We start from the raw sequence: 13,696 nt of genomic DNA, 5'->3' as shown, positions 1-13,696 counted from the left end.
AGTACATCCATCTTAAATTACAACCAGAACTTATTTTCCGGCAAAAATCATCGAAAGATGATGTCATAATGTTATCAAAAAAAGGATAATTACATAATTTCCATAAAAAAAAATTATTCGTTAAATAAGAACTAAAAAAAAAATCGAAAAAATATTTTTTTATATAGATATTATATACTTCGTATTTTTTTAATAGCGTTATGACATCATCTTCTGATAATTTTTGCCGAAAAATGTTTTCGGGTTATAATTTAAAATAGATGTACAAGTTTAAGGTTGTAATTGACAAAATCATACATTTAAGGTTGTAATTGGCAAATAGAGAACTTTATTAGGTTGTATTTGGCAAATTTGCCTTAAGTTTATCTCTCTAACTTTTTGGTTCATAAAACACTTGGTTGACAAGTAAGATGAAGGGTCCTACCAAGCAGGACCCCCGAAAGAGTCAACTCGGCCTTGATTTTCCTAGATTACTGATTCGCCATACCTTTAAGGTTTGAATCAATAGTTCATTTACGTCATTGTAAAATGAGGCCCTTTTCAATTAGATAATGTATTCATTTACTTTTTCCGTCTCGTTTTACTTACCCCATTTGACCATTTTTGTGAGAAGTTCTTTAGGTCAAATAAAACAAGTAAAATAAGACGGAAGTTATATTACTTTTTACAACGTGAGTATACTCTGATGGTTTGCCCTCGTGAAAAAGCGAACAGCCACTAAAATTCTACTCCAAATTCACCAAAAATATGTCCGATATGTTGAGACTCATACGACCCTTAGTAAAGTCAGTCGTCAGATCAATCATACTTAGGGCATGTTTGGTATAAATTTAGGAAATGAAATAATAAATAAATAAGAAGGGGAAAGAGTAATGTGCACTATTACAATTATAAGTTGTTTGATATACCTTGAAAATGAATCACTTGTAACAAATAGGTATTCATGTGAGTAACAATTTTTTACCAAATGGTTGAGAAAGGTAACAAATGGTAGTAATCGTTACCCTTAAGAACAGTGGCGGATCCAGAAATTGTACTAAGTGGGGTCATTAATACAAAATTACTGAAAAATTAACTAAATTAGGTACTTTTTAATACAAATTAGTTTAAAATTAACTAAAATTATGTAATTTTTTTGGCCAAGTGGGGTCAAGTGACCCCACTCCCTACACACTAGATCCGCCAGTGCTTAAGAAAGGGATTGTGTTACCACACCTCTCATACCAAACATTAAATAATGAAATTAGTTAAGTGATTCTGTTTCCATCACTTAGAAAAAAAAAAAAAAACTATACCAAACATGCTCTAAGTATAGCTCTTAACAGAAGATTTCCCAGCAATATCATCATTCTTCTGTACAAGAATTTAACTTTAAAAAGGCTAATATAATATCTATCAGTTACAGAATACCTCAGTGGACACCAACTACTAGCATCCAAGCCTGATTAGGCTAATTACTAGCTATACCGCTAAACATGGGTTAGCCTGGTAGTTAAGTTGTGAATTCATCTACATTTGTACAGGACAGACGACTGACTTTCTGTTCATTCGATGTGTTCGTGATCGTGAGTTTCTGGGCTTTTCTGTAAAGAGAGAAGATTGTAGGAAATGTCAATTACACTTGTAAAAACTGGGCAGTTTAACCAACTGAAACATGAAACATATGAATATGATGTATGGAGTATGGAGTATAACAGCACTTAATTAGCTACATGCTGCTCACTTTCACTCCATTAAACTATCCAGTATGGCTTTCTAATGTGATGTCAAAAAAATTTCCAACATATTCTTAATCTTGCAATTCTCTTTATAGCTCATATGGTTTCAAATTCACAGATTATAATCTATGTTAATAAATAAGAAAACACATATAGCCCTTAAAGCACAAATGGCTTGTCTTTCTGCCTTTTAAGCAAGAACTTAATTGTGTGTGTGCAATGGGACACGACATGCCATAATGTGTGGGAACTACTGCTCATGACCCGACTTTGTTCTTATTTTAGAAGCATGGGCATAATAACCATTAACATTGTACATAAACAACTTTGTAATTAAGTTGGTCCTGGAAATGCACAGATCAATTACCTGTTGAAAGCTTTCTGGCTGAGAAACTTTCAATCCCGATGATGGAAGTGCCCGCTGAGAAGCTTTTAATCCTGATGATAACACTTCAGACATGCGCCTTATGTATTCACTGAGGTGGTTAGATATGCTGCATTTTCAATGAGTATATTATCCAATTATTATGAGATTAAAGCAGGAAAAAAAAAACAGCTTCATCTTTTTACACCAGAACATATAAATGTTGACTTATCGGACATCTTTGAACTTGGTACAATGGAAAGGCCGGAAAAATGAAAACTAAAAGCACTTAGCTAAATACTGTCAATTTCATTGTATATCTGATAGTTGATCCATGGTTGTACAGTTAAAAAAAAAGTATCACCACAAAGTTTTACCTAAAACCAGAATTGACTACAAGACGTTGTCGTGTGATTAAAGTGCTCCAAAGTTTGCATCTGTAGGAGAAAGGGGTAAGAAATAAAATGAAAGGAAAGAAAGAACACACCTAAGTCTATGTCGGTTGCATGTATCCAAGAATGCAATTACTCCATACGAAATACTCCGCAGAGAGCGAAACACCTGCAGGATGCATGGTTACTCCCAAACAATTGCCATTTCCAGAATGTACTCAAATTTAAACTTATCCCTCTCAACAGTACGAATATATATGGAAAATTGATTAATTGATTAAATTACCTTTGAAAACAGATCTTTCCATAGAGAACTCCACACGGAAACTTCCTTCGTGGTTGTCTTTGCTTTAGATAAATTTGTAGCCAATTGACCAACATCTGTTGTTTTGTTTACTATGGGCGTCAGCATCCCTTGAACACCCTCGTATATGTTACCACAGAAAGAGGCTGCATGATTGGCCATGGGAGAACACATTTGGAGTGGAACTCGACAAAGTTCCCATATGGAAGCAAAAATAGGGATAAAGAATGAAACTGCATATGCCAAAATATGTTGAAAGGTGGAAAATTATAAAATTAATCAGATCATCTGGAAAGAACGCAACTAATGCTTGAAAATAAGAAATATGAGAAGAAACAGCATACGATGGTAAAATTTTCAGTGAAAAGTGCCAAGTGCCTAACTTATTCCCAGTAAGTCATGTTAATCAGGCTCCCCAAGTGTGCCATACTTGTGATGAGCAATGTTGTTGCTCATTTGATATTTTGAGGGTTTGGTGTACAAAGAGGGGACGAGGTAGGTCCACCGTACACCTGATTTTATCATAAACGGTTTGTCGTTTTGGGACCAGAAACTTTTTAAACAACTAGCAGGTAAACAATTTTTTTACAAACAATAGCCCAAAAACAAAATATGTTAAGCTGCAATAGCATATGTTAAGTAATAACAGTATGTTGTTCCAATGGATAGTAAAAACAATATAGAGGGAAAAAAGAGTGTAACAGGTAGAAGTTTTCCCAGAAAAAAATAGATTGCTGTCAAAAAATCAAATTGTGATATTTATAAATAAAAGTTATAAGCTAATGCTGGGGACTGGGGAGTGGGGACTGCAGGAGAAACCATGGAATTGTTAGAGTAATGTAAAAATTCATAAAGCATGTGGTTTGATAAGAAGAACAACATACCTATAGTTATTATGTACGAGTACAGAAGCTGGAATGGTGAGAACAGAAGCTCAAACAGGTCAACAACTAGATCGCATAAAAACATCAAAGCAAATGACACCATATTGTAGAAATCATATCCTGCTTCGCAGAATAAAATCCATACAGGCGAAGTGAACTCCACTAGGTCTTGAAGAGGTTCCATCAATGGTTTTGTCAGTAGTAGCAGCAATAATTTGAAGACTCGGCCAATTTTGAGAGACCATCGCATAGCTTTCTCAAAGTTCTGAAGGAACAACATTGTTCCTAGATATCTAACTCTGGAGATCATATCCCAGTCCTCTATCCAGATGAATAATGGCCCACAAATATGTGATGAGGCAGCCTTCAACACCGGAACATTCTTATAGAGATCATAAAACCCAATCACACAAGTAACAAGAGAGATTAATACATAAAGCGTTCTCACTAGAGGACGCATCCAAGGCCGATAAACTTTGCAGAATAAAGGATAAGATTGAAGGAAGATAACCCATGAAGGAAGGCCTGACTCAAGCAAAGTTAGAAGTTTTGGATCAGATGTTATTATTCTTTTGAATGTAAAAGGAAGGTCCCTGTCATCAAAATAGAATTTCAGTAGTGTGTCCTCATAATGCATAGATTGAATATCTGTATCCTGTTGTCTTCTTGGTGTTTTCTGCTCATTTTGTTTTTCTGGGGGTTTATGCTCACAACAAGGGTCAGTAGCATGATGGCATTCTCTGACATCAAAAAAATCATCACCTGACAAACTCTTGGCATGCTTTCCATTTCCTAAGAGCAAATCAGTAAAAGAGACTCTTACTTTTAGTGGAGATGAAGGCACTTTATCATCGAGGGACATTAGACATTTCCATAATGATTCAGTCTCTGATTTTGATCCTGAAAACCATGTTTGGATACAACTAGAAGCTTGGTCAATGCTGTGGAAATCCCATTTTCTCATTGATTTCACTTCAAAAGCCATTGATACGTCTGTCTGTTATAACGGTGCAATTTAACTAGTTTAGTAAATAGATGGGAAAGATCAATTGATTTGCGTTATTAAGGAAGTATTATGTATTATGCATTTATGCAACTACACAGCAAAATGTCTGTCTAAATGAGCAGTATATCTAAAGTTTATGTACCATTTTAGCAAAGAAACAAAGCCCTAGACATTGTGGCAATCATATAATCTTTAATACAAGCATAGAGTGGAGAGGAAGATGGCACAACCATCGGGTACCTGAAGCTCACTGAAGTAGTTGATGCCACGTATATCCTTCCAGTAAACTTCAAACACTATGAAGCCATGTAAAGCTACATGTAAATCCACCAAAGAGAAGAAAGCTCTTGCCCTCCGCCTTTGAGAATTGACAACAGACACCCACCTGTACAGTTTCTTCCTCTCAGCATTTGAAGAAATTGAGTTATCTTTGTAACGTGCACTGACACGCCTTAACAAAGCCCTGGAATTTTTGAAGGGTGACGTCCTGTACTGTGTTAATGCAAAAACGACAATGAGCAACATTCACCCAAGTAGTTTCCTAGCTAAAATTAAAGGAGAGTGGGAAAATATGGAGTACATCTTTTCCCTAGGAAGGCAATGACCTTAGTGGCGAACAGCTCCCTTAAGTGGGTAGATTTGGAGTGATTATTATTCATCCGCCAGGAATGATTATCGACCAGGATCAAGAACTTATGACTATAGATTGCAAAAAACAGGTATGCTTGTGAAAGATAAGATTGCACATCCCTGCCAAAAACATGAAAAGTGTTAGAGTAGTCTTTAAGAATGGTGAGTTTTTGTTGTTGGGAATTGTCCCACATTGATAGAATGGAGATGTAAAGAGTTGTTTATATTAGTAGACCACCTCTTATGTTTGAATAGAAGTGGGCCTACTAGTTGGGCTAGTGTGTGCTTTGGGCTTGGGTGTGCTTGTGGTAGGCTATTGATTATCACGACCCTAATTCTTCATCATTGGTTCTCACCATCTAAAAAATACACTTGAATCATGAAAGTAATGAAAATACACCTAATTTCATAGTTTTCGCTTTTGATGGGAACATAGTTTTCACTTAGACCATAAGGGTCAGCAAGGTTTTTATATTCCAAATCTTGGTTGCAAAAACCTCCAAGGAGCATTAGTTTCCTTGTGTTATGCATTCCTTTGTTTCTTTTTCGTTGTAACCTTTCGTTTTCCTCGCATTCCAAGGAAGAGGATCGAGCGACAAAGGTTAAGTGGGGAGGTTAGGCCAGATATGTCCGAATTTCACTTAAAATTGACAAGGCGTGGCGAGAGAGTTGCATTGTCACGTGATGTGCAACGGTTGTATACAAGAATTAGGATGTTAAGCTTACAAAACCCAAGCATATAAACTCCAAACTAAAATTACGAGTAATATTGAACGTGTGACCTCTCAATTACCAAGTTACAATTCGTACAATAATTGAATGTGACATCATTTGTCACCAAAAACAGTTCAAGTGCCCAAATATATACATGATGTTCAAGTGCTCAACGATTTTTTCACTACTAACATTCAATGCACGTTTAATTGCTCAAATAAATCAAAAACTATTATCCAAAATTACCAAAAAATAATCTCAAATTAATTGCAACAACCCGAGACATCTTCCAAGCCTCTAACTAGTCATGAAAGTACAATTCAGTTAAGCACAAACAATTCGAAAGAAAAATGGCATTCTTAACTAATCAAATTATAATGAAATGAGAAATGTTTACCCGATTTGCAGACTAGTCAGGGGATAAAGATCGCGAACGTCATACTCCATATCCTCACCTTCAAAATCCAACATCAAAAGATTGCCAAAAAAAAAATCAATTCATCAAAAACAAAAACCTAAAAAATGGATGATAATATGCGAAATTAAAGTCAATAATTACAGAGGTTAAATTAAACAAATTAATTTCAGATTTTTTTTTACCTGAAACTATGTTGAATCCTGAATTGGTTTTGATGAAAGGAAATTATAATTTGAAAATTAAGAACTGAGGAAATTTGTGTTGAAATTCTGTCATGCAAAAATTGAGGAGAGAGAAAATAAGAATGAATTGGGGTAGCACGAAACTCCGAATTATGATATGAGAACAATGTCAACGGATTTTCTTCCCCCGCCCAAAAAAAGAAAGACCGGGGATTTAGGTCCCCCGTTGTTTCTTAATTTTAGCCGTTAAGCTTAATTACGTTGTTTACGTGGATCAGATTTGGTGGTGTTTGGTTGTTAGAGGATTGGCAAAAAATTAGAGGATTTGGCCAATTTAGAGGTTTGACCAATTTAATCCTCTAATCTAGGTGTTTGGAAGTAAGAGGATTGAAATAGAGGATTGGGATGAATCCTCTAATTTCAAAAAGTTGCTCCAATGAGCTTTTTCAATTAGAGGATTGTATTAGGTAAGATAAAAAGACAATTTAGTCCTCAAGTTGCAAAAATTACACCCATATCAATCATGCAATACATTTATCATTGGATTCTCCGATTCACAATAGATTAATCAAATAATTACAATGAAGGTAACCCTTGCAACAACATAGAAGATGAAGCTAAACAATGATAGAACATTACAAAATGTCAAAAATATTTGAGATCCACTCGAACTTTTAAACATCTTGATCGTTCAATGAACCTTCTATTACCGCTTAATAAGTCCTTATATTTGTTAAACTTATCTTATTTGAGTTTAACAACCTTGTTGGATAAATCATGAATGATTTGTAATGCTCAACTTATTTTGACTTATTATAGCCAAAAAATTAATGTGAAGATAAATTCAAATAAGTTCAGATATATTAGACAAAATGCTTTTAGTGTGACTTTAGAGAAATTAAATAAGTGATTTTAGAAGAAAAAAATCATGCCCAAAATTATAACACGGTGCTTACCTTTTCTTTATTCACTTTAATACTTAAATTTACTACTTTGCTTACCTTTTATTTTTATATTATTTAACTAGACATTTATTTCTTAAATAGATGATGTATAATATAATAATGAAAAAAAATGAGTTTCTTAGAAGAGTGTAATGTAAACCTTTTTTTTTTCCTCTAAGTTATTCCTTTTTGCAAATTAGACATTTAATGATTTGTTTTCGTAAAAGTTGTTAGTGGTATTAACAAATTTTCAATTTTATATAAATGTTGTTTAATTCTTTTCATGTGAGTATATTTTATTCCGATAAAAATCTAACCATACCTATCCATATATTTAGCAATTACTAATTCTCTATAATTAAATAAGTTAATGTCCTTATTGGTAATTTTACACAATCCAACAGCTATTATATATCAGCTATTTACCAAACACTTTTACATAACCAGCTAATACAATCAGCTAGTCAAACAAGCTAATACCAACAGCTAGTCAAAACTGCTAATACAATCCGCTACAGCTAACAGCTAACCGCTATTTGCCAAACAGGGCGATTTTCTCCGCGCACCTTTGTTGTTTTTTAATGCTCGTTCGGTATCGTTTTTTTTATCTAGTTTTCTGTTTTTTACAAAATATAAAAATCACAAAACGTAATTTCCAGTTTTGTGTAATCAGTTTTCAAAATCAACATGATTACTGTAGGTATGACTGTATTTTAGTTCATGATTCAATCCAAAGAATCATATGACTTTTATAACCAAAAAACAAAAAACTGAAAACCGACGATGATACCGAACGAGCCCTAAATTTTTTCTTTTACCCTGAATGGGCTATAATGGCAATCTAAATTACAAATCGAAAAGGATGGATTAAAGCCGCTCGATCGTTCTCCCTCCCTATTTTTTAGCAATTATATGTTGACAGACATAAATATTAGAGAATGTAAGTTGATTTGATGCGTTAATTGTTTATTGCAAAAAAAAATGATGTGAGTATGTGTGGGAATGTGAGATCATACAATAAGGAACTGGAACTTAAGAACTTGGATATAATATTTTAAGGAAGAAGTTATCAAAAAGAGAAATGTATAACTCCTGGAAAAAAAATACAATCGAAAATTCTCTATGTCCTAAAGAAATATGGATACAGTAGTTGTCATTCTTTTGTCAATCTTGCATCAATGTGTACTAGGGGAGTTCAAAGAAAAAGTTTTGGCTCTAGGCCTCAAGTTCAATTCGGTTGCGTCAATTCAACCCATACCATATCCCATGTGACCTACTTCAAATACCATCATAACAACCTTAAAACAACAAATTTTATTGTAGAAACAAAATTAAAAATTTGGACCGCAATAATTTTGACTTTTTCTTTCATTATACATCAAATTATTAACCAACTAAATGGACTAGACAAGAGATATAGTAATAGATACAATACGTGACAGCTTGTCTTGAGCAATGTGTTTTATGTTTCTATGTTAGAAAGTGTAAAATTCCCATCAAGTTGTCAAATTGGTAAAAAGTATTTGTATTATAGGTTAAAAAAGAAATACTCTCTAGTCATTTTCTGAGCTACTCTTTCGGATAATTGATGCAACTATATTAGTATGGGAGGAGGCATGTGTATATGCCCTAATGTTTTACGTGTAGGAAATTGAAAATGAAAAAGTTAGAACTCACACTTTTCTTGCTTTTAAATTACGTCTATGACTCCATGCATGTAATAATATTGCAAACTTTCTCATATATATAACTACCATCACCATATACTATACATGATACATTTACCTTCAATAAAATTAAAGTATTAATCTCTTACTTAGCTAGATTAGCTAGCTTAATTAAATAATTACTCTAGCTATGGGTTGTTCATATTTTATGGTTGGTGAACTTGTGCTGGTCGTGCTCTTGATTGGTGATTTTACTAGTAGTGTTAGTAGTGACCCTTATTTTGATGCGAACTATGGTATCACTTGGGGGAATAATCATGTGGTGAACCATAAGCATCAAGCAGTTGAGCTTTACCTTGATCAATCATCAGGTTCGTTTTCGGCTTTCTCTAATACTCCCTCTGTCCCTTAATATTCGACCTGTTTTGACCGGACACACTTGCTGGACCAATTTCTTTAACTACATATTATAAAAACTTATAAAAATATTAATATTTTGAAAATATATATTAAGATGAAGCCAACAATATATTATATACTAATATTTGTTTTATATACTAGAAATAAAATGGGGTCAAGGTGAATTATGTGAATAGTGCAAAAAGTCAAGTCAGGTCGAGTATTAAGGGACGGAGGCCGGAGGGATTACTTCGTACGTAGACATACGTACTTCTTATTATGCTTATACAGTTGAGTATTTATAATAATTATAAATATTAATAACGTCTTCAATAAAATAATTAAAATTAATACTTTATCTGTTTATTTTTTAAGAAGAATTTTATTGCATGTAATTTGAAGTATAAGTAAGTACTCCGTACTACGTAACTTTTTACGTCTCACAATTATAAACGTGTGCATACTCTCGCCATCTATCTTCTATAAAAATTCTATACGAAATACTAGTAGTAGCTAGTCCTTACATAAAATTAAGTGTACAACTATACATTAATCATCTTTAAAAATATAAATAAATATAAAAGTTCTAGTCACTTTTGATGTGTTATATTGAGTCATTGAAATCATCTTAAACAAATTAAATATTAATTATTTAATTTCTTTATTCATGTGTGTCCATGTTATAAGACCGGTCCGTGGAATATGATTGCTCATTCTAATGCTAGACGTGGAACCAATTTTAATTCAAAATATGTTTGTATGAACTCGTTTCTCCAAAACATGCACAACTTTTAAAAGTTAACTATAGCTCATTATGGTTTATTACTTAGGTGCTGGATTCGCATCGAAGCAGGATTATGGATCAGGGTTCATTTCCATGCAAATAAAAGTTCCAAATAAAGACTCAGGAGGAGTTGTTACAGCGTTTTATGTATATTTCATCATCCTTATACTATTAACTCATCATTCATCAATATAATGTTTAAGGGGCGTAATTAAAACACTACAAAATTATGATTAGTATACTAAAGACGGATTTTGAGATGGATATTAATTATAAGTATCTCAAGTTAATAATACTCGAGACAAAATTCTTGTAGCCTTCAATATCCTGTCTCAAATTTGTAACTGATTTGGCAAATTTTATTTCTCAAAAATATTTGAGACGACGACTATAGGAACGCCATATTTTCGTATCAAATTCGTCTCTAAATTTGACTTATTAGAAACAGAGTTCGGATCCCCGTCTCTGTAAAATGATTTTTTTTAGTAAAATTGTTAATTAGTACTGATCGAATTAGATGATAAATTTGCAGTTGACATCAGTGGATGACGGTAATCGTGACGAGCTAGATTTTGAGTTCTTGGGGAATAGAGAAGGGAAACCCTACACATTGCAGACGAATGTATTTGCTCATGGTCAAGGAGGTAGAGAGCACAGGATTAAACTCTGGTTTGATCCTACTGCTGATTTTCACACTTACAAGATACTTTGGAACCAACATCATATTGTGTAAGTGTATATAATATTACCCCATCTATTTTTAATCAATATTTCTTTAGTCTTATTATAATTAACTTTTCTTTCCCTCAAAAAAATAAAATAAAATAAAATAAAAATTAATTATATGTATTATTGTGAAAGCTATTAGGTGCATCTAGGTACATGCACTATGCACCTAAGGGTATCACATTTTCTCCTTAAAAATGTGAGAGAGTGCATCTAATAATACGTAATATGCTCTAGTATTAACAAGACATACATACATATATACGAGGGCGGAGAGACCAATATCTGATATGTATTTCAAGATACATATCACCCCACTAACCGACAAAATAGAGATAAGACAAAAATGAAAGGAAATGCCATTTTTCAAAGAACGGATGTCATTTTTGGAAAAATGGATGCCAGTTTTCAAAAACCAATGCCATTTTCAAAAACGGATGCCATTTTCAAAAAAAAATAATTTTGTCCTTTAGCGTTTGTCTCATCCCTATTTTGTCGTTTAGTGGGTGATATGTATTTGTGAAATACATATCAGATATTGATTTATACTTCCTCCATATATACTAGATTAGATCCCGTGCACGCACGGATTTTGATCATCTTTTTCACAAAATATTTAACTGAATATCTCCCAAACTACTGCATAATTATAACATTTTTAACATACTCGTTTAAATTTATTCATCTAATATGCATATTTAAAATGCTAATATGGTAATTTGACCAAAATATTGAGTGATATATTTTCCATTAATATAACGATTTGGCTAAAATATTACCAATTTAGAATATTGTCATAATTTATAAACTAAATTTTGTTTCCATACATAAGTAGTTTATAAAAAAGGTAGAGAATAAATATAAAATCAAACAAATACACTTTTTTGGGAAAGTGGTTTTTGACGGGAAAAAATCGCACCATGAATTGATACGTGTCATTCCTGGTGTCTCTTTTATTATGTAGTAATAGATGTACATATAATAACAATTCACCTAGACTAAAATAGTTGCAAAAGCTGGCTCAATAGCGTTCTTTCTTTTTATCTATTAAAATAACTAATTAAAAAAAATCAACATAAGTTTGTGGAGTACTCACCTTATAGCGTGGAGGTCACAAGATCGAGCCCCATCAACTTTGAAATGCTTGAGAATGACTCAAGCGACTTGCATACATGTACATCATAATATACATTGAATTGATATTATATTTACATATATATGATGCATAATTTGTTTTGTGAAATAGGTTTTTTGTAGACAACATACCCATAAGATACTTCAAAAACAACATATTCCTTGGAGTGGGTTACCCATCAAAGCCAATGAGGATAGTAGTAAGCTTATGGGATGGATCAGGTTGGGCAACAGATGGAGGGAAGACGAAAATTGATTGGAATCATGCACCATTTAGGGCATACTTCAAGGGTTTCAAAATAGAAGGATGTCCAATTGATAAAAATAGTTGGACAATTGAGCCTTGCAATTCTGATAAATATTGGTGGAATAAACAAAAATATTGGGAACTTGATCCTACTGAACAGAAAGCTTATGGGATTGTTAAGCGTCATTATGTTACTTATGATTATTGTACTGATAAGGTTAATCATCCTGTTACTCCTCCTGAGTGCTATCAACAATAGTTCTAAATTTCACGTATTCGCAATGTGGTATATATATATATATATATATATGGTCTTGCATGTGATCGAAGTTAGTTGTTATTGAGGTACTGCGTGGTTATGTAAAATAGTTATGAATTAATAAAAGTGGTGATATTTTAAAATCATTTTATGTTTTAGGATGGTTTTACAATAGCCACGTTAAAATGGTAGCCATTTCAATACACTAAATCTCGACCATTAAATAAAAGTTGGCTAATCTAAACCATTGATTTTAATTTGCTGACTTTTAATTTACTATAAATCATTTTATTATTTAATTCAAAAAAGTTTTTCAATAAAAATAAATACATTAAAGTTACCCAACCTTTCATCCATGATCTAGAGCAGTTTCTGAAAAAAAAATGAAGAATATTCTGAAACGTCTCTTCAATTCCATTCTTATGTTCTTGCCAGAATCAAATTGGAAAGAAATTTATGTCCCAACACTGAGTTCATACATATCAGCAATTGATTTTATAGGAGATAATTACCATCAATCATCTATCCTAAGAAGCAATCGTACCAAATTTATGAAAAGTTACGAATTGCCAAGTCCAAATAAGACTATGAGAAAAATATGTTCATCATCCATACCAAAAAAAAAAAATGGAGTGTTCGGTATATGGTTTGAAAATGGATGGGCGGCGATTAGTTTTTTCTTTTCTATTCTAGTAAGGAACCATAAAAGTGATAAAGAGAGGATTTTTTTTAATTTTTTTTTTTTAAGTATACAAAGTCAACATAGCCTATGGTTCAGATAAGTCAACATTATTAAAGGGTTCAAATTTACTGTATTGTGGTGGCTACCATTTTATTGTGGCCACTCAAAAACCTTCCTATGTTTTACTTCTTTTAATAAAGAGTTAAAGAAATAAGTACTAACGTACTCAGCAACAAGCCAAC

At 32.7% G+C, this 13,696-nt stretch overlaps 2 protein-coding genes across 3 annotated transcripts; one reads left to right on the top strand and one right to left on the bottom strand.

Annotated features, from left to right (window-relative positions):
* Positions 1-1,292: 1,292 nt before the first annotated feature.
* On the bottom strand, positions 1,293-6,955 carry LOC110803613 (uncharacterized). Of its 2 annotated transcripts, XM_022009140.2 has the most exons (9): positions 6,613-6,947; positions 6,410-6,467; positions 5,274-5,418; positions 4,909-5,160; positions 3,663-4,659; positions 2,761-3,011; positions 2,570-2,643; positions 2,086-2,212; positions 1,293-1,583 (listed from the first exon to the last, which is right to left on the bottom strand). In XM_022009140.2, the coding sequence occupies exons 2-9, from the start codon at positions 6,457-6,459 to the stop codon at positions 1,545-1,547; spliced, it is 1,935 nt and encodes a 644-aa protein (XP_021864832.2). In that variant the 5' UTR covers positions 6,460-6,467; positions 6,613-6,947; the 3' UTR covers positions 1,293-1,544. The 2 variants fall into 2 exon arrangements, with proteins under 2 accessions (XP_021864832.2, XP_056684464.1); XM_056828486.1 differs by lacking the exon at positions 1,293-1,583 and having other exon boundaries at positions 2,460-2,643; positions 6,613-6,955.
* Positions 6,956-9,337: 2,382 nt separating this feature from the next.
* On the top strand, positions 9,338-12,918 carry LOC110802934 (xyloglucan endotransglucosylase/hydrolase protein 2-like). Its single transcript, XM_022008393.2, has 4 exons — positions 9,338-9,594; positions 10,453-10,553; positions 10,939-11,135; positions 12,379-12,918. Exons 1-4 carry the CDS (start codon positions 9,414-9,416, stop codon positions 12,770-12,772), a joined length of 873 nt encoding a protein of 290 aa, XP_021864085.1. The 5' UTR covers positions 9,338-9,413; the 3' UTR covers positions 12,773-12,918.
* Positions 12,919-13,696: the final 778 nt, after the last annotated feature.

This window comes from Spinacia oleracea, chromosome 1 (genome assembly GCF_020520425.1).
Source record: "Spinacia oleracea cultivar Varoflay chromosome 1, BTI_SOV_V1, whole genome shotgun sequence".
NCBI classification, from domain to species: domain Eukaryota; kingdom Viridiplantae; phylum Streptophyta; class Magnoliopsida; order Caryophyllales; family Amaranthaceae; genus Spinacia; species Spinacia oleracea.
Note: the sequence above shows the minus strand (reverse complement) of the source record. Positions and strands in the feature narration are given on the sequence as shown.